Source organism: Myotis brandtii, unplaced genomic scaffold (genome assembly GCF_000412655.1).
Source record: "Myotis brandtii unplaced genomic scaffold, ASM41265v1 scaffold943, whole genome shotgun sequence".
NCBI classification, from domain to species: Eukaryota; Metazoa; Chordata; class Mammalia; order Chiroptera; family Vespertilionidae; genus Myotis; species Myotis brandtii.
Window position 1 is genome coordinate 150,911 of NW_005371890.1, and position 19,092 is coordinate 170,002.

Below are 19,092 nucleotides of genomic sequence, written 5' to 3' on the forward strand. Positions count from 1 at the left end.
GGGAGGAAGATGATGCCCAGAGCCATAGTGGGGAAACTGGAGGGAGCTGTTTAGTGCAGTGCCCAAGGGGAGGGACATCTCACATGCATCTCTTTTTCCAAAGGATGGGCAGGGCTTTAACCCTGCGGGGTGTCAGTGAGCTACCCCTTCCCCTCCTATTACTTGGTTCTGATTTTTCTGCATAATGTGGGACCTGGATCCAGCACTGTTTTTGTTCTCTAGGACAGGCCCCGGTGCTGTGAAATGGAACCCATCATGTTGTGTCTCGCTGAGAGGGATCTCATTCTTCATAAATCTCATGGATGTCAAGTCACCACCCTGCAGGTTTTCTTGGGCACACACACCACCCACTGTGCTAGGTCTAACATCCAGCAGGACTGCGGAAAGATACCCTGATTGCGGTGGGAATGGCAAGAGGAGAAGAATAAAGGAATGCAAGACACTTACTTTTATAAATATAGAAACTACCACCAATCCATTTGGGCTCTTTGCAGCTTCTGTGACATTTGTATACAACTCATGGTTATAGTGGATGAGCTGCACCTGGAAGGAGGGAGAAACAATAATAAGAACAACAGTGTAGCATTAAAATGTGTGAGGCACAGCCTATCCACCCAACATAAGGGTAAACTGTAAAGTATATTGTAGAACAACTGGAAAGACAATATTGTAACTGAAGGGATTTCGAGGAGGTGTGTGTGGGTAAAATGCATGCACACACACATATGCACACACATACAAAAATACCCATCCATATTTGCAAATGTTTTCTGGTAACAATCATGTCTTCCATCAGCTCAGTGCCCATCTGGCTCTGGCTCCATCTCAGGACATTTCCCCTAAAGGGCGTATAAAGTAAATTTCCCTTATTAGGAGCGGAACTGCCCTGCAGGGGCCCACGTCCTGCACCAACAGCTGCCACTGGCAGCGAGTAAATCCTCCTCAGACTGCTGGGCAAGCAGGGAGCTGCCAGGTCCTGAAGGAGACAGAGCTGATGGCTTAGGCTCCCAATGCACCAGCCATCCCAGGTCATCTGACTGTGCAGGCCTCAACTTCTTCCTGCTTCCGAGAAGATCAGCAATGTGCCTGTTGGGACCTTGTGCAACAGCTGTCTGGGGGCAAAAGGAGTTCTGGAACTGTGTTCCAGCAAAACAGGTTTCCCTCTGTTACCTAATATTTTTTTAAACCTCTTCATTAAAAAAATTGTGTAACACAGCATACATATATAGTCACATGAATTGCCTCCCGCCCCCCAATTTTGAGCCACATGACTAATACCCCACCTCCGTGGGACTCACTTGTTTCCTCTGAAAAAATGGGTATGATTATCTCTCCTTGGACTCATCTTAGGGCTGTGGTTTTATTTTTTTAACATTTTTTTATTCATCCTCACCCAAGGATATTTTCCCATTGACTTTTTAGGGAGAATGGAGGAGAGAGGGAAAGACAGAGAGAAACATCAATGTGAGAGAAATACATCGACTGGTTGCCTCCTGCATAAGCCCCAAACAGGGCCCGGGCCGGGGAGGAGCCTGCAACCGACGTACATGCCCTTGACCAGAATCGAACTTGGGACCCTTTGGTCTGCAGGCCGACACTCTATCCACTGAGCCAAACTGGCTAGGGCAGGGCTGTGGTTTTAAAATAGATTTTTGAACAGTACAGAAGTATAATTTTTATAACAAAATAAAAAATAGAGAAGAAAAAAAAGTGATAGGCCCCCTCCTCTACCTTTGTCTAATCCTAACTCAAACAATATGACTTTTAACAGTATAGAATTTATTTTTTCTAGATTTTTGTGTGCTTTTAAATTACACATACATACACCTGTAGGGCTTAAAATATTTGGGTAAATTCCTAGAAATGTATAACCTACCTAGACTGAGTCAAGAAAAAATAGAATCATGAACAAACGAACACAAATATGGAGATTGAAGTAGTCATAACAAAAACTTCCAATAAAGAAAAGCTGGACCAGATAGCTCCATAGGTGGCTTTTACCAAACATTCAAAGAAGAATTCATACCAATCCTCCTTAAACTCTTCCAAAAAAAAAAATAGAAGAGGGAACACTTCCAAACTCATTTTATGAGGCCAGCATCATCCTGATATCAAAGCCAGAAAAAGACACTTCAAGAAAAGAAAACTATAGGCCAACAGCCCTAATGAACACAGACACAACAATCTTCAATAAAAGACTAGCAAACCAAATTCAACAGCACATTAAAAGGATTATACACCATGACCAAGTGGGATTTATTCCTGGGATGCAAGGATGGTTCAATATATACAAAACAATGTGATATACCATATTAACAGAATAATGATAAAAAATACATAACCTCAAAAATCATTTGACAAAAATCACTATTCACGATAAAAACTATTTTAAAAAGGCATAGAGGAACTTAACACGATAGAGGTAATACCTGAAAAACCCACAGCTATCATCATAATCAATGGGGAAGAACTGAAAAAGTTTCCTCTAAGATCCAGTACAAGGCAAGGATACCCACTGTTGCCACTTCTACTCAATAAAGTCCTAGAAGTCACAGCCAGAAAAATTAGACCAGAAAACAAAATAAAAGGCATCCAAATTGGGGGAAAAAGAAGCAAAATTATCCAGAAGACTCCAGAAGGCAGCGTGGCCATGGCCACACTTCTGGTTCCCACCTGTCAGAACACAACTTTGGCATCAAAGGCAAGACGGAAAGATGCTTGAGGACTTGCACCAGTTCAAGCATCACTAGCTGGGCTTCACTGTGAGAAGGTGCTGCTTCCCCTCCACCTATCTCCCAGGTCTTTGTCGGGGCAACCACACTGCCTGTAGCTGTTGCCTTGTCCTGTTCAGACATGTACATTCTAGGCACTGGATGAGGTCAGAGCTTGTAGAGAGAAACACATCCTTATAATTCACAAGGCAGCAAGCTTTTCTGTGAAGACTCTGATAGTACATGCAGGGTGCCCCCCCCCTGCAAAGTATGCACACTTTGAATTATTATAAAGTCAGTGTTTATTAATATGTAGTTCATTTTCAAAATTTAAAAGAATCTACAGAAACGAATAATTCTTTTTGTCAACACTTGTTTTCAAACTGATAACTGTTCTGGTCCAGGCACTGCTACCATAATAACGTGAAGCAATGGAATCGCAAACATCAAAAATCATTTCGTTCAGTATTTGTGTGCCCTCAGTTCATCGACTGTTGCCAGTTTTGTACCGTAAACTTTATCTTTTATGTATCCTCATAAAAAAAGTCCAGTGGCACTTTAGGATAAATTTTCTTTGTTCCAAGCGTAGTCTGGCTTCACCCATTATTTCAAATCAGCTAAATCTGAAAAGGAGTGACAATTAAGTGGGTTATCAGCTGTTAAAGTGTGTATACATTTTTTGGGACACCTATATTTTCAGCCTTGTGGGCTATCTGTATGGTCTCTGTCACACCTCTCCAATTCTGCTTGTGTATGAAAGCAGCCATAGACTAAATATGAAAGAATGGGTGTGGCTGGGTTCCAATAAAACTTTATTTGCAAAAACAGGTGGCAATCCATAGTTAGCCAACATTGCTAGTTTAAATTTGAGAGATGAATAAAACACTTCAGGGCCATTTATTTTCTAGAATGTCTTCTAAAGTGATAGGAAGAAGCACATGTTGAAAGGATCTAGGTATTAACCTCTTCTTTCGTTTAAATGATAGTGATTACAATTTCACATTTCTACAGCCCTTTAAACCTTGCAAGGCATAGTCAACTCAAGTGAGTTTATTTCCAGTCAACACACAAGTCCCAAGTGCCCATGATGTGCTAGACCCCAGGAGCCCAGAAACAAACGCTGCATAGTCCGTGTCCTTGAGGAGCTCACCCATATCACCCCATTTGTCCCTGCAATAGGCAAAGGGTAAAAGGAAGGCACAGAGAGTCTAAGCAACTCTTACCAGGTCACACAGCCAAACAGGGAGCCTGGCCCACCTTGCTTTCCTGTGTACAAATGTTTTCTTTCCACAAGAAAGTAAAGAGAAAAGAAAAGGTGTTTTACATTTGAGGGGAGGTCACATTTCAGCAGCTGTTGCTGGAACAATAATTATAAGCTAGAACTTATTTATAGAAAGTCATTAACAAGTTTGTCTTTAAGAGCAAGAGCACACGGAGAGTTCTGCAGAGAAGAACTCGGTTTGACACGTACTAACCGCCACGTTGTCAGTCTAAGGTTTGGCAATTATCACTGGTCTGCCTGGTGGCTGATGAGTTCCTGCATTTTAAGACATGGAATGCAATTGTGGTTTAAAATAAAGAAGTGCCTATAATTGCATTGACTGAAGACCCCCAAATGTGGTCCAGCTATCACAGCAACCTAGAAAACCAGAGTGAAATATGGTCTTTTTTCCCCCAGAAGATGAAACTTGGATTTTAACGCATGGTGCTTTTCACGGGGGTGCACGGTGGTTTGTACATGTGTGGAGTGATGAGTTTAGGTGCAGGATGATGCTGGAAAAGGCAAGGCTCTGAGCCTATTCTCTTCTGTCAGAGTAACCTCAGGCTAGCTGCTTAGCCCCTCTGTGCCTCAGTCTCTTCATCTGTAAAGTGGGGATGAATCTAAGGATCGTCTGGGGATGAAATGAGATGATCCACCACACAGTCTTCCAGAAACTAGGCAGGGTACAATCAAGCAAGTGCAATAGATGGGGTGACATGACCATACATATAAAAGGCAGACACCAAATGTTCCTTATATTTCCTTCTATGATGTAAAGATTGAATGTATTTCCTCCTTATCCATTTCTGGACTTGAAAAATTTTCATAAAACAAACCATAGGCCAAGAATCTTCTAGAGAGTTCTCTCCTCTAAGGAAACATATTTCTCACACTTTTATCAAGAACTACTGAGAAAGGATGTCCCCAGATGTGTTTTTCTTTTTTTCTGGAACATTTTCAAATAGATGCTTCTAGAAGTCTAACTTTCCTCCTATGATCCTGCCGAAAACCAGAGCAGGACATGCCTCCTGCAATGAGTTTTGATTCTATCAGGTGTGAGTTCTGAGCAGTGGCTGCTAACTGCCAGGATTTAAATATATTTTTAATTGATTTTTTACAGAGAGGAAGGGAGAGGGATAGAGAGTTAGAAACATCGATGAGAGAGAAACATCGATCAGCTGCCTCCTACACACTCCCCACTGAGGATGTGCCCGCAACCAAGGTACATACCCTTGATCTGATCAGAATCGAACCCGGGACCCTTGAGTCCGCAGGCCGATGCTCTATCCACTGAGCCAAACCGGTTAGGGCTGACTGCCAGGATTTAAAGGGGAACTCTGTGCACACTTAAAAAAAATAAAAATATATATATTTAAATATGTTTTTTATTAATTTCAGAGAGAGGAAGGGAGAGGGAGAGATAGAAACAGCAATGATGAGTGAGAATCATCCATCAGCTGCTACCTTCTTGCCCCTACTGGGGACCTAACCTGCAACCCAGGCATGTGCCCTGACTGGGGATCCAACTGTGACCTCCTGGTTCATGAGTTGATGCTCAACCATTGAGCCATGACGGCTGGGAATCTGTGGGCACTTTTTGAACCCTGGCGACTTTAATGAACTCTCTGTCTCACTGGCATCCTGCAACCCAGACGTCATTGCTCCTGCCCTCTTTCTCTGCATTCACCCACTTCCTTCCCACACGCCCATGACCTCAAACTCCTCCCTGTGAAGGGCACGAATGGAGATCCTTCACTGGCTCTGCAGCCAAATGTCCTGGGTTATTTAGTCTCTTAGAGCCTCGATTTCTTCACATGCAGAATTGTGACTCCGACATAATCATCAAAGCCTTGCTGGAATGATTAAAAGAACTAAGACACAGAAATGAGCTGAAGTGCATAAATGAGATGAAGCAGGATTCGGACGCAGTGCCTGGCACAGAGCAAGCACTTGTTAAGTGGCCGTGGTGATTATTACTATTAGGGATGCCTGGCTGCTGGGGCTCAGATAAAGGAAATGAGAGGATGAGCGGCTTGTTCCGTTCCAAGGGTAACAGCAGAGCCAGGCGGAAGCACTTCCCGATCGTATTTCTTGAGGACAGGATCTGTTTACCACTCACTGTTGTATCTTACTTTATCTTATTGTCTGGATGGCCAAGGAGATTTTTTCTGGTCTTTTCTATCTGTAGTTCATGCTACGGAAACAGGAGATGTACAGAACACATGGTCTCAAACGACCTGTGCACTGTCTATCCTCGTCTCATGATCACCCTCTGGGTGAAAACCACTGTTCTGCTGTGTTCAGGTCACTTTTGTTAAATGCTCTTTGAATAAGTATTTCAGAGCCCATGTAAGTAGTATTAAGGAAGGCTCACTTTGTTCTAAATCATTGCAGAGGTGTAATGCAATACCGTGCCTTTGGTTAAGGCAAGAATCTTTTCCCTACTTCTACTACCCACAAAGAAGCTTGGTCACGATGGATTTATTAGTATGTTCCAGAAGACTTTTAAGGGGCAGCTAGGCCAGTGCCTCTTAAATCGTATATCCAAGAAGCCCAAGTGAATTGAGCTAATGAAAAATAACACGATTGCTGTTAAAAGTTATTTTTTATTACTTTATTATTTATTATTGTATATATTTTTGTTTTATTATTTTATTACAATCAAGTAGAGTTCATATCAGGAATCAAGAGTAAGTCAACATTGAAAAAAAATCTTCCACTATGAGTTAGTTGAAAGAAGTGGGGAAAAAGAACCATTAACTTCTCCATAGGGACCACCCATACTTGAGTTACATCTATACCCAATTCATGCCCATTTCTGTGGAATTACTTCTTACTTCTGCCGGAGAACACGATTTTCACATCTGACTTCACTGAGGTGATGGCTACCTCTTGCATCTCGACTCATTGGAAGTAACTGTTAGTAAGTTACTTCCGTTTTATGATTCAGGTTTAAATGACTTCCGTTTTGTATGTAGTTGAAAGAAGTGGGGGAAAAAGAACCATTAACTTCTCTGTAGGGATCACCCATACTTAAGTTACATCTATACCCAATCCATGCCCAATTACTTCTTACTCCCGCCGGAGAACACGGTTTTCACATCTGACTTCACTGAGGTGATGGCTACCTCTTGCATCTCTTAGACTCATTGGAAACTGTTAGTAAGTTACTTCCGTTTTATGATTCAGGTTTAAATGACTTCCGTTTTGAATTGTACTTAGAAGGAAAAAAATCCAATGCTTCAATATGACACTTGGGATGTCTGTGCCTGAGGTCTGATCTATGCCATGAACAAGGAAGGTAGCTTCCAAATGATCACGTGACAATCTGGAGCCAAGCATGTCCATGAGAGGCTGAGAAAGGTCCTGAACACTTCATTCTCCATCGCTAGAGGCTGGCACCCACAGTGCAATGTGGATCTCAGAGTGCAACATGAATGACATTTCAGGGGATCATGTAGGTTTTTATCCCCTTAGAGTCATTTGTAAATAAACTGAAGAGACATGTGATTTGTCAAATATCCAGGGGCAATGGCCATTAATAGGTACCCTGCAGTCAATAAAATCAAAGGCCGACTGAGAAAGCTTTTCTTTGCTGCACTTCATAGTCGATCCCAGGATTAGCTAAGCTCAAATCAGAGAAACAGTAGAAACCCAACTCCTCTTTTAATAAGAAGCAGTTGTGTGGTACTGAATTGTTTCAGGGTCTTAGAAACTCAAGTTCTAGTACTGAGTCCAAGCTCTGTTCCTTGTTTGTTTAGTGAACTTAGGCAATCACCTAGCATCTTTCAGTTTCCTGATCTGAAACATGAGGACAACCACTTTGTGCCTTCTAGGCTTTGGGAAGGATTTGAAAAGATAGTGGATATACATCCGGTTATATTTTCACCATGCAGCTCGATGCCTGGCATATTCCAAGTACTTAAATACTTGAATGAACAAAGGCATGTATAAAACTCTTTATAAACTGTAATGCTATATACGTATAATAAAAAATATATTTTCTCCTTCTTCCTCTTCTTTTTTTTTTTTACTTAAAATTGGCGTTCTCAATACTCAGTTTTTTGGGAACTCCAATAAATAATTCCTACAGGTATTCTGGTGGGAGTAGCTGGGGTGGGGGGCTACTTGGGTGATCTCTTTAGAAGAAAAAAAACAACTCATCTGAAAAATAGTGAGACCCCTTTGGAGGGAATAACAGAGGTTAAATTAGGCAAATTCCAGAGGCAGAACCTGTCACTGCAGGTTCTCAGACCAGAACAGAGGAACCACTGGACCAAGAGTAACAGCCCTCATTTTTCTTAGACTCCAACTCTATAAGCAAGAAACTCTATTATGACTTTTAGAACGTATTATTCCGTCATGTCTGCTTTCTGCAGAGGCCATGAACACCCACCATGGAGGAAGGAAAGATTAAATCCTCACACACCCCATATTCAGTTGCTAAAGCCCCATATTCAGTGGTTGCTCATTCAGAAGGGTCACTCTTGACGAGTACCCTTCAAACTGTCATATTAATGGAAATATAAACACAGCATCTATTAGGTAAGAGATGAGGGCTTTCTGTCCTCTTGTAAATCAAGCTGCAGAGCAATTTGGATAAAACGTTCATAGAACTGGGCTTGATTCTGCACACATTAATTGCCTAAAGTGTGATAGTTAATGACTAGAAATACATACTTTCAAAGCCATTAAATATACACAAACACCGTCCATGGTGGACTGACTCTGGGGAAGAGGAGTAGAAAGAGCCCCAACCTGTCAGTCAAAGGGACTGGATTTTAAAGGACAGTTCTGCCCGGATAGTTGAGTGAGGCTCTCTCTACTCCCTTTCAGACCTAAGAGTCTTTGTCTGGAAAACATGAGATTTTAAGGGCAGGGTTTTGTGATTCTTCTAAAAAATAAACACACACTGGTGGGGGGTATATAAGGTGTTGCCTCCTGAGTTTCCATCAAAGTCACTTGAATTGCCTTGAATTGAAACCAAATATTTAAATGAAAGTTTCAGTGGACGGGATGTTTAAGCTTGGGGTTGCAAATGGAATGACAACAGGGGCTGGGCAGGTTGTGTAGGTGAGAGAAGGTAGCTAGGCAGGGATCAAGGCCAAAGAATACATGTGTGTAGCTTAGTGTCTGGGCATCCTGGCTGCCAGTTTGTGACCTCTGTTTTCTCCATTTGACAGTGTTTAGGCCAAACCAAATCAAACCCAAACAAAACAAATATTCCAAACCTGAGACTGGACTCCCATGTCTTCATTCATTTATTCTTTCAATAAGCACTTATTTGTGCCTCCCATGCTCCAGGTACTGTACTGGGCATGAGCAGATGAAAAGAGGGAAGATCTTAGAGGCAGAAGGAAGTACATGTGCAAAGGCCTGAGGCATTATGCAGGCATGTGTAAGAAGAAAAAGCTGTAGCCCACAGGTAAGGGGGATGAAGATAAGATGACCTGGGAGAAAAAAGTAGGGACCAAGCCATAGCCAGTCTTGAGAACTTGGTTAAAAACTATGCCTTGATCATAAGAACAATGGAAAATAATCATAAGTTTTCAGGGGAAAGAGAGGGAGTGTACTGGAGGGGGATAGGATGGTGATAACATCGGATTTGCATTTGGCACAGATCACTCAACCAAAAACTATAGAGACTCTTCACCAGAGCACATTTGCTCACTGTGATGTCTGACTCTTTCAGGAATCACAATGCCAGCTGCCTGCCAACTTCCCCCTAGTATTGCCCTTCTTGTAACTGCCCAGGTTCTCAGTGAGCCACGGATTGCAAACCCTGGGACTAGATCACTCAAATTCAATAACATACCTCATGTTATGGTGTTTAACAAATACTCGAATATCTGCCTATAAATTTTTTTTATCATAAAAGGCACTACAAATTATTTAGTGATTTTGTTTCTAAGAAAAAAGAAAATAAAAAACAACATATCAATCCAGAACACAGGGAATGGGGGACCCTCAAACAGGCTTCCAAAAAATCAGAAAAAGTCTTCAGGAAGATTATAAAAGATGAATAGAGTGCAAAACAACTTTTGGCAAACACAGAAAAGTATTAGCTTATTCCAAGAAATTAGATACAGGTCACCCAACTATTGGAAACTAAAGGGGGAAAAAAAAAAAGACAAGAAAGGCCCCATACTTATGTGAAAAAGGACAAAAGCAATATGTCAAGAACTAATTTGAATGACCCAGGAATGGCCACATCAGTTCTGGCCTATTATTGCAAGTCAAACTGAAGCCAGAGGACAATGGGATCTGGTTCAGGGTTCTTACATGCCACAGGGGAGAGAGGGAGCCACAAAGACACCACACTGAAGAAGCAGGAAGAGATGATGAATGTCAATGAATGGGCTTCCTTATTTTTCCACTTGTTCAATTTATTAGCAAAGGAATATATAAATTAATGCACGTAAAACACATAGGCACAGGCCAGATATGTACTAGGTACTCAAGAATCTTAGTTTACCCCTCTACCCCACTTTCATTACCTCTTCCCCCAAACACACATACTCTTATACACACACACTACCAACACCACCATCACCACCAACACGAAGAAGATGGCTGGATGCCTAGTGTCTGTGGGATCATGGCGTGTGGGAGCTGTAAAGTCCATTAGCAGCCCATTGTTTAAGTCATTGTTTTACAATGTTTTTACCTACAGGGGTAACTACCACCTGCGTTGGGGACCTGTGCCCTCACTATGGTAACAGAGCTAACATTTATTGGTTTCCTACTACATGCCGTGCAATTATCTTCTTTGTGTTTCACAAGCATTATCTTCTTTGATCCCCCCCAATGGATGCCCTATGAAGTCAGGTGACAACGTTTTCATCATCCCCCTTTCTAGAGGCCTGGGGAAGCAAGGCTTAAAGAAGTGAAGTAGCTTGCCCAATCTCTCTCTCTGCTAATGAGCTGAACAGCTAGAATTTGAACCCAAGAGCCCAATTCCAGAACCTGGCTCTTGACTGAGAAGCCAAAATGAAAGTGGACCCCAGATATCCTGCAGGAAACCAGATAAAGCTCATGTCCCGATTCCCACGCCAGAGCTATTGGCCCAGCTCTGCCCAGTGGAGCTGAACTGAACAGGAATGAATTCCACCAGGCCAGACGCCATGCCCTCCCATCTTGTCCCTCAATAGCTAAAGTGAGTTCCCAAGGGCTGGCTCTTCTCAGGGGGTGGAGGAGGGGAGAGTTCCGTGAACTCTGCAGGCGAGGAGGCCTGGGGAGTGAGTAGGAGGACTCCAATCACCTCAGTTGTCCTGAGGCCTGTCCTATGCCTGTCCCAGAGACAGAGGCTCTTTAATTCCATCTTGGGCTGACACAAAACACACCTCTCTTGCTGCTCATTCTGAGTTGAACAGGTCATGGCCTTAAGGCCCGTGGAATTGGATGGGTGCCCGAAAGGGCCATTCTTGGCTTTCTAGGTCCCCACATGGAGAGCAGGGAAGAGCAGCGAGGAACAAACGCAGCCTCCTAGTCCCAGCCCCGGAGCCTCTCCTGCTCATTCGCCTTCTTTGGCATTTGGAGAGCAGGTCTCCGAAGTCCCAGATGGCAGAGGTACAGCACTGACCCGAGGCAATGCCACGCAGCCGCCCCACTGTCTGTGGCCAATCGCTGTGTCTAGGCAAGGGAGGCGAGCCCTCACAGGGAATTTTACTCTTCAAATCTCAGCCTATCCCAAGCCACACTTGTGAACCCACCACCTTAACTTCCCTCAGAGCTGGTCCTCTGGCATCCCCTCCAACAATGTCATCATCCACCCGGCACTGCACTTATAAACGTGGGCACCATCCGCCCGGCACTGCATTTGTAAGCATGGGCACCTAGGAAGGCTCTTGTCTCCTTTATTCCTGGGATCCCATCAGCCATTAAGTCCTGTGGATTTCAGTCATCTTTCTGACGGTTCCAGCAACTGTCCCCTCCCTCTTCATTCCCAGAGCCACGACTTCAGTTCAGGGCCTTGCTTAATCTTACCTGGATTATGTCACAGTTTCCTAACGGGCCCTGCTGCTTCCAGCCTCCTGTCCCGCCAGCCCAGCCTCCACACACCGGTCTGTGTGATGACTCTAAGCTTTGTAAACCATAAGGTAAACAGAGATACTTTAAAATGGAGCCAGAGCTGCCATGCCAAGGAGCTGCCTGGCATGCCATACACCTCAACTCTTGGAATGTCAAGAACAGGGCAAAATAGCCTAAGCAACCTTGTTCCCCAGAGAACTGTGTGCAAAGATAACAAGAAATCAGATATGGCTACGGGACTGAAACTTAAAAGCATTAGTGAGAATTAACAACACTATGTTATGTTATCTGCTCCACTAAAAATACCTCTCTTCTATTGATATAATTTTTCCCCTTCCCCTTATCAGAAATATCCATTGCTTTTGGTCTCCTAATAGAAGTGTTATTTGGACTTCTGCCTGAATTAATGACTCCGGAATAGCTATTCTTATCGATATCAATAAATGCTTGTTGCCTCTCACTTTGAAAGACCTTTCGTTTTTAGGTTAGCAGTTTAAACATTTCACTCCCCTGCTTAGGGAACACTCCTGTGGCACCCCACTCGCCTTCGGGAAACGTCCCGGCTCTTTCTTATCATCTGAGAGCCCTTCATGACCTCCCCCTCCCCCTTTCACTTTCCCATCAAACCACACATGCCAGCCATGCCAAGTCACTGCTACTTCTTGTACAGACCTGACTGTTTGCACATTGGTACCTTTGAATATGCCTTTCCCTCTACCTGAAATGTCCTTTACCCCTGTGTCCAACAGGCAAACTCCTACTCATCCTTCAAAACCCTACTTAGTCTTTACCCACCAGGTGGAAGCGCTCATGTGTTCCTGTGCGCCACCATCATAGCTACAACATACCTCTATGAAGGCCTTTACGGCTCCACGTTACAATTATTGCTCATAGGAGCACCTCCCCCTAGAATGAGAGCAGCTGGAAGGCAGGACTGTGGCCTAGAGAAATTGTTTCCCAGGGATTAGCCTTGCCTCTGTCACATCATAGGCACTAACTACACTTTGGATATGGATGACTTTGCAGAATTGATCACAGGGAAGAAAAAGTGTCCTCTTACTCAGGAAAGAAATGACTCGACATGCCAGGAAAACCTTGTACAAGCACTTTTTTTCTTCTGTTGTAGTTTCTTTACTATTGTGTGGCTGTAGTCCGGAGAAGTTGCCTGAATTTTATTCATTTTCCAAACTCTGATCGTTATCTTGAGGAGGGGTGGTGTGGGATGAAACAACAAACAGTATAATTGTCGCTTTTTTTTTTCTCTTTCCCAGGGACAGAGATAGAGCAGCCTCTGAAGAAGTGTTAATATTGGGAAAGATGCTATTATCTGCATTTTATTAATTAATCCATACATCTCCCTGTCATTCTTCCTTCTCTATGGCCTTCCTCACAGCGGTGGGGCCCACTTCTGCTGTTGGTAAATTGCCCCAATAAATCTGGCGGGACCACCTCTATTTCCAGCAGTTCACTTAACATTTTCTCACATGGCTCTGGTCTCAGGATTGAAGTCGGTTAAAAAGATTAATACCATTTAATACTCCCCAGAAGGAAGACGCCAGAAATCTGCTTAAGGTCCCGTTATTCATGTCTTCATTTCCTTTGTGCGTGTATTGTGATAAGCATAACCATCCTTTTCAGGCTGCGGCTAATAACTACTTAAAATGATTAAGGTAACTCGTTATTTCCTGTAAGAAAATTGCTCTGCTGTCATTAACGTGGAATTAACACGACTCCCATTTCATCTTCAGCTCACAGCCTTTTGGCCCCCCCCAGTTCCCTTAAGCCGACAGCCACCTGGAGGAGGCTGCGGGTTCCTTCACAAAAGATGTGCTCTGGAGAGGCAAGGAGGTGAGGAAGGTAGCTTTGCAGAGGTCACTGCTGTGGAGGCAGCTGCTGGGAGGGAATCGCTGGCTTCCTTCCCCGGTGTAAGCACAGTCTGCCTGACCTCCCACGGGGTTTGCGGGAATAATTAGCATGATTGTTATGATTCCTGCGCGGCCGAGCGATGCGAGTGGGATCTATAACTCTCTAAATCTCCCAACGGTCTGGACCAGTGGTTCTAAAATTTTCTTTCATGACATTCACACGTGATACACACTCCTCTGGGAATACTCTGCTTTTTTAGAAGGATCCACAGGTGTCTCGTAGGGACATAAAACACTATCATTTGGAGCTGCCCTACGTAGTAATGGTAGGTTGGTGATGGCTGATTATTGGGGGGTTCAGCACAAATAAGATTGACCAGGGCCATACAAGTGGGGTTTATGAACACGTGTGCACAAGTGTTGGCTGGAGTACCTATTTTCAATTCTGTTGGGTACACACGAAGGAGCATAATTGCTGGGTCGTATGGTAATTGTTTGTTTAACCTTTGGAGGCACCGCCAAGCTGTTTTCCTGCGTGTTAAATTGAGCACTTACCTGTGCCCAGCACTGAGTTAAAGAGTTCCCAGGACAGAGCACTTGGATGATGCACATCTAGAGACAGGAGACCAGAGGGCCCACAGTTGTCCATGCCGTGTTTATGGACCTATTCTAGTTGTCTTTCTCGCTCTGTGTCTCTCCCACCTCCTGCACGACCCCCACTGGGGCTTGAGCCCCAAACCCGGGCATGTGCCCTGACTGGGAATCAAACCGGCAACCTTTAAGTGCACGGGGCGATGCCCAACCAGCTGAGTTATAACAACCAGGGTGGTTATACATTTTTAAATGAAAAAAAAATCAATTTGATGCCATCTGAGAATGATATAAAATTTTAGTGTCCAGAAATAATGTTTCACTGGAACACAGACATACCCATTCCTTTCATATTATCTATGACTGACTTCTCACTACAAAGGCGGAGTTGAGTTGTTGAAAGTGGAACCACATAGCCAGCAAAACCTAAAATATTTATACTCTGTCCCTTTACAGGAGAAACTTGTCTACCCCTGATATAAAATAATAAGGGGTTTTAGGAGAGGAAGAGAGATCACCTCCTGCTGGTTAATCAGGGGAGACCTCACAGAGGAAGGGGGTGTCTTGACCAGTGGGTAGGCACTGAACGACGGCCACTGGGGAAGAAGGAAACACAATAGGTATAAAGTCTTGGAAGTGGGAACGACCTGGGACGTGAAAGCATATTTTAGGTTTAAAACCATGAACAAAACTGGCTGGTGCCTGGAATGTCCATAGAGAAGCCTCCTCAAAGCTTCTCTCTGAATGGGAAAGAGAAACGGCCCCACACAAAGAAGCCCTGCTCCCAGCTCTGGATGAAACCAGCTGGGCGTGTGGATGGCAAACCACCTATGTATCTCTGAGCAACGCCAAAGCCCAGGCATAACATTAATTAAATGTGACTGAGGGTTGGGGACCCACTGGTTCTCAAAGTTGGGGAGCGACACTGTGCCCCAGGGAGTGTTTGGACACGTATCAGGCTGGGTTGCCACAATGAATGGGGAGCATATGCTGAGATTTACTATTCAGGGGTCAGGGCTGTTAAAAGGATTTGCAGGGAGAAGCAGAGGACCGTAGTTCTGGGCAATATCAAGTGGCTTCTCCTCAAAGCCAGTAGCACCCCCATTAACGTCAGGCTGGGGACTCCTCTGTGGTACAGAATGAGCATGCGCTGAGGAATGAGAGGCTGGATGAAGGGAATGCACCTGCTTAGATACTGATGCATGGAGAGCAGGCAGGAGGGTATATTGATGCTAATGCATGACAGTTAGACTGAAAGGCTTCTACCACCACCCTCCTCCCCTCTCCTTCCTGATTCCAGGAGAGCCAGAATGCCAGGGTAACATGCAAATCCAAAGAGAATCTATGTTTCAGGAGATATTTATGGTGCCTATGAAAGATATGATTTGGGGGTGGGTAAAGGCCCATCACTACGCTTTACCCACAGCCACTCTTTAGCCTTAATCTGCATGGTGGTTGGATGGCTGGCTTTGGAGTCAGGAAGGGCTGGGTATGGTTCTGGCTTTGTCTCTTCCTGGCAATAGATTTAAAGGTTCTTAACCTCAGTTTCCTGATCTGTGAAATGGGTATGGTGAGGGATTTTTTCGTAAGGGTTGATCAAGATAATCTGTGCCTAGCACAATATTGGGGCCCTTAGTGGTGCCCAGTAGAAGTGTGTTTCCTTCTCTCTTTGCTTCGATGAGACAAACTGATTTCTGCTATTATAGGCCCGTGGGCAATTAGAGGGGGACCAGTCTTGGCCAAGCGTGGCACATGGCAGTACTGACATTTGGGGCTGCGTAATTCTTTGTTGTGGGGCAGCCGGGTACATTGTAGGGTGTTTAGCAGCATCCCTGGCATCTACCTACATCTTAGATGCCAGCAGCAACCCCGGGTCATGACAATCAAAGCTGTCTCCTGGAAGGGAAAATTGCCCTTGGTTGGGAACTGCTGGTTGAAGGGAAGAGAAAAATAAGTGGCAGTTGTTTCCGATGAAGGGAGAAATGTGGGATTTTTTTTGCCTACGCAAAAATTCGGACCATGAACCTCCCAACTCTATGGCCTATTCATGCCACAACATACCATGTTTTAACTCAGGGCGCTGAAGTGGTCCTGGGGACAGACAGGAACAAGGCATGCCCCCGTTCTCCAGGAGTGGACAACTGTTTCTGTAGAGTCCCATCTGGGGAAGAAGGTTCTAGAAACTCTGGCCACCAAGTGGCCATTCATTTCCCAGGCAGGGCCTGCCATTGGGTCTCTGGAAACCACGTGGTGGGACAACTGGACTGAGAAGGTGAGAGCTGGGTGGTTTACGCCAGTGTTCACTCTGCAAGCTGGGCCCAGGCCCGGACCCAGGCAGAACCCGCTGGTGAAACACAAGTTCCCCTTCCCACTGCGGAGAGACTGGATTCATCTCAGGGGATGTGGGCTGGTGACAAGACTGATGATGTGGGGTGTATTGTTTATCTGTGTGTAATGCACGCAGAGCTCAAGGCAGAAGGTGGGTTTTATAAATCAGCAGCTAAGTAAAATAAATGCATTGGGCTAGTTATTCCTGCTCACTGCATAAAGGTGGAAGGGGGTGGTGAAACAGTTATTCAAAGGAATTCAATAAACTTAGTGGATTCTCTCCTTGCCTGATCAGTTACTGCCACCACCCAAAGGCGTTACCACCCCCACCACCACCTACCCAGGGCCATATTCTCGATGATAAAGCTTTGGAATTTTGTCATTGGAAACAGGAGCTTGCCTTCTTAACACCAATAATCAAAAGTAAAGAAATGACAGACAGAACGCCTCCTGATGAAGGTGGGAGAAGAGAGGTAACCCAACGTTTATAAAGGGCCGCTCTGGGCCAGGCGCTTGATACATATGTCACCTCCTTTCGTTCACACAAAATCCTGTGGGCCAGTGCTCTCCACACTTCCTGCTTAGAAGAACCACCAGGCCTGCTTATTACAAAACCAGAGATTTGAGTCCCACCCTTAGACCTCCTGCACTGATTCTCTGGGGAAACAGGAAAATCTATATTGTTAACGGTCACCTCAGGGGGTTCTAAAGATCAGGCTAGTTTGGAAAACACAGCAGTAAACTATCATGAACCATCTCTAAGTTACAGATGTGGAAACTGGGCTTTGTCTGACCCCTAATTCTAAACCCTTGTCATGGCTTCATGCTGCCTCTTTAGAAATGACAATCCGATTAAGACTCAATGGGCTTACCATGAGTCTCTGCTCTGCATATCAGCCGCTTAGAGCTTTGAGAGTCAGTGTGGTGGAGAGGACAAAACCTCTGATGGGAGTCCAAGGACTTGCATTACACACTGGAGTTTATTAGCTCAGTGACCTTGGGTGAGTTACTAACGCTCTCCTGGACACAGTTTTTTCATCTGTAAAATGGTGATAAAAGAAATAATACTTGCTCCAACTGCCTCCAGACTCACTGTGTGGAGCGAATGAGATAATGGATGTGAAAGAGTTTAGCAAATGGAAAAGCCGTCTGTTCGGTGTTAATATTGTGGAGTCCCGGTTAAGTCGATGGCCAATTATCTGTGTAACCAGTTCCTAGTCTGTGTAGGTCTTTTGTCAAGGTCTAAACTTTCTCACCTTTGGATCACTTCCCATTGTGTGGTCAACGTGAGACCAAGACATCCACACTTATTGGCAGGTGAAATAAGGCATGGATAGTGCGCCCTATCAAAGGCTGCTACTCCATGCAGGCTCCCTCAATGGCATCTGTACGTGTGGTCTGGAACTACTGACATCACAGCATTTGGATAACTGAATTAACCAGGCCACCACTGTAGCAGATAATGGAGTGTTGTCTGCATCGTGAGGTCGCCCTCTGGTGGCTGAGGCTGTCAGTGTACCTTTAGACACCTAAACATTTGTCCCCAGTGGTCACAAGTAGAATAATGGCCCCCAAAGATGTCTGTGTTCTGATCTCTGGAGTCTGCAAATATGTTACCTTACACAAAGGGACTCTGCGGATGCGAAAGGGAAGGATCCTGAGATGAGCACATTAACTTGGGTTCTCTGCGTGAGCTCAATGGAATCACATGGTTCTTGTAAATGAAGGAGGGAGAATAGAGAAGCAGATGTGATGCTGGAGGCAGAGACTGGAGTGATCCAGTGTGAGCAAGACTTGGCAGGCCGTTTGCTGACTTTGGAGATGGATTCTTCCCTAGGTCTCCAGAAGGGGCACAGCCCTCCCCGACCTCCGTTTTATGTATGTATGTATGTATGTGTGTATTTACTTATTTATCTAATTTTACTTTATTTTTAAATATATTTTGATTGATTTCGGAGAGGAAGGGAGAGTGAGAGAAAGAGAGAGATGATGAGAGAGAACCATTGAGAATCCTGCACACCTCCTACTGGGGATCAAGCCTGCAACCCCAGGCATCTGCCTGACTGGGAAGCGAACCTCGACTTCCTGGTTCATAGGTTGATCCTCAACCACCAAGCCACACTGGATGGGCCTGACCTTCGTAAAATCCATTGTAGACTTCTGACCGCTAGAACTGTAAGATAGTAAATGAGTGTTGTTTTAAGCCAGTAAGTTTGTGGTCATGTGTTAGAGCAGCCGCAGGAAGCTAACACACCCCTTCTCTCCATGTTTATCTGTGGGGTGCTGTTGACATGTGAGTGGTCCC

The 19,092-nt window shown here is 44.5% G+C and overlaps 1 protein-coding gene across 1 annotated transcript in view; it reads right to left on the reverse strand.

Moving 5' to 3' along the window:
* CA10 (carbonic anhydrase X) overlaps positions 1–19,092 on the reverse strand; it is a 375,155-nt gene that overhangs the window by 21,877 nt on the left and 334,186 nt on the right. The window contains exon 5 of the mRNA XM_005885958.2: positions 448–543. Within this exon, the coding sequence (XP_005886020.1) occupies positions 448–543 (96 nt within the window). The remainder of the gene's footprint in view (positions 1–447; positions 544–19,092) is intronic.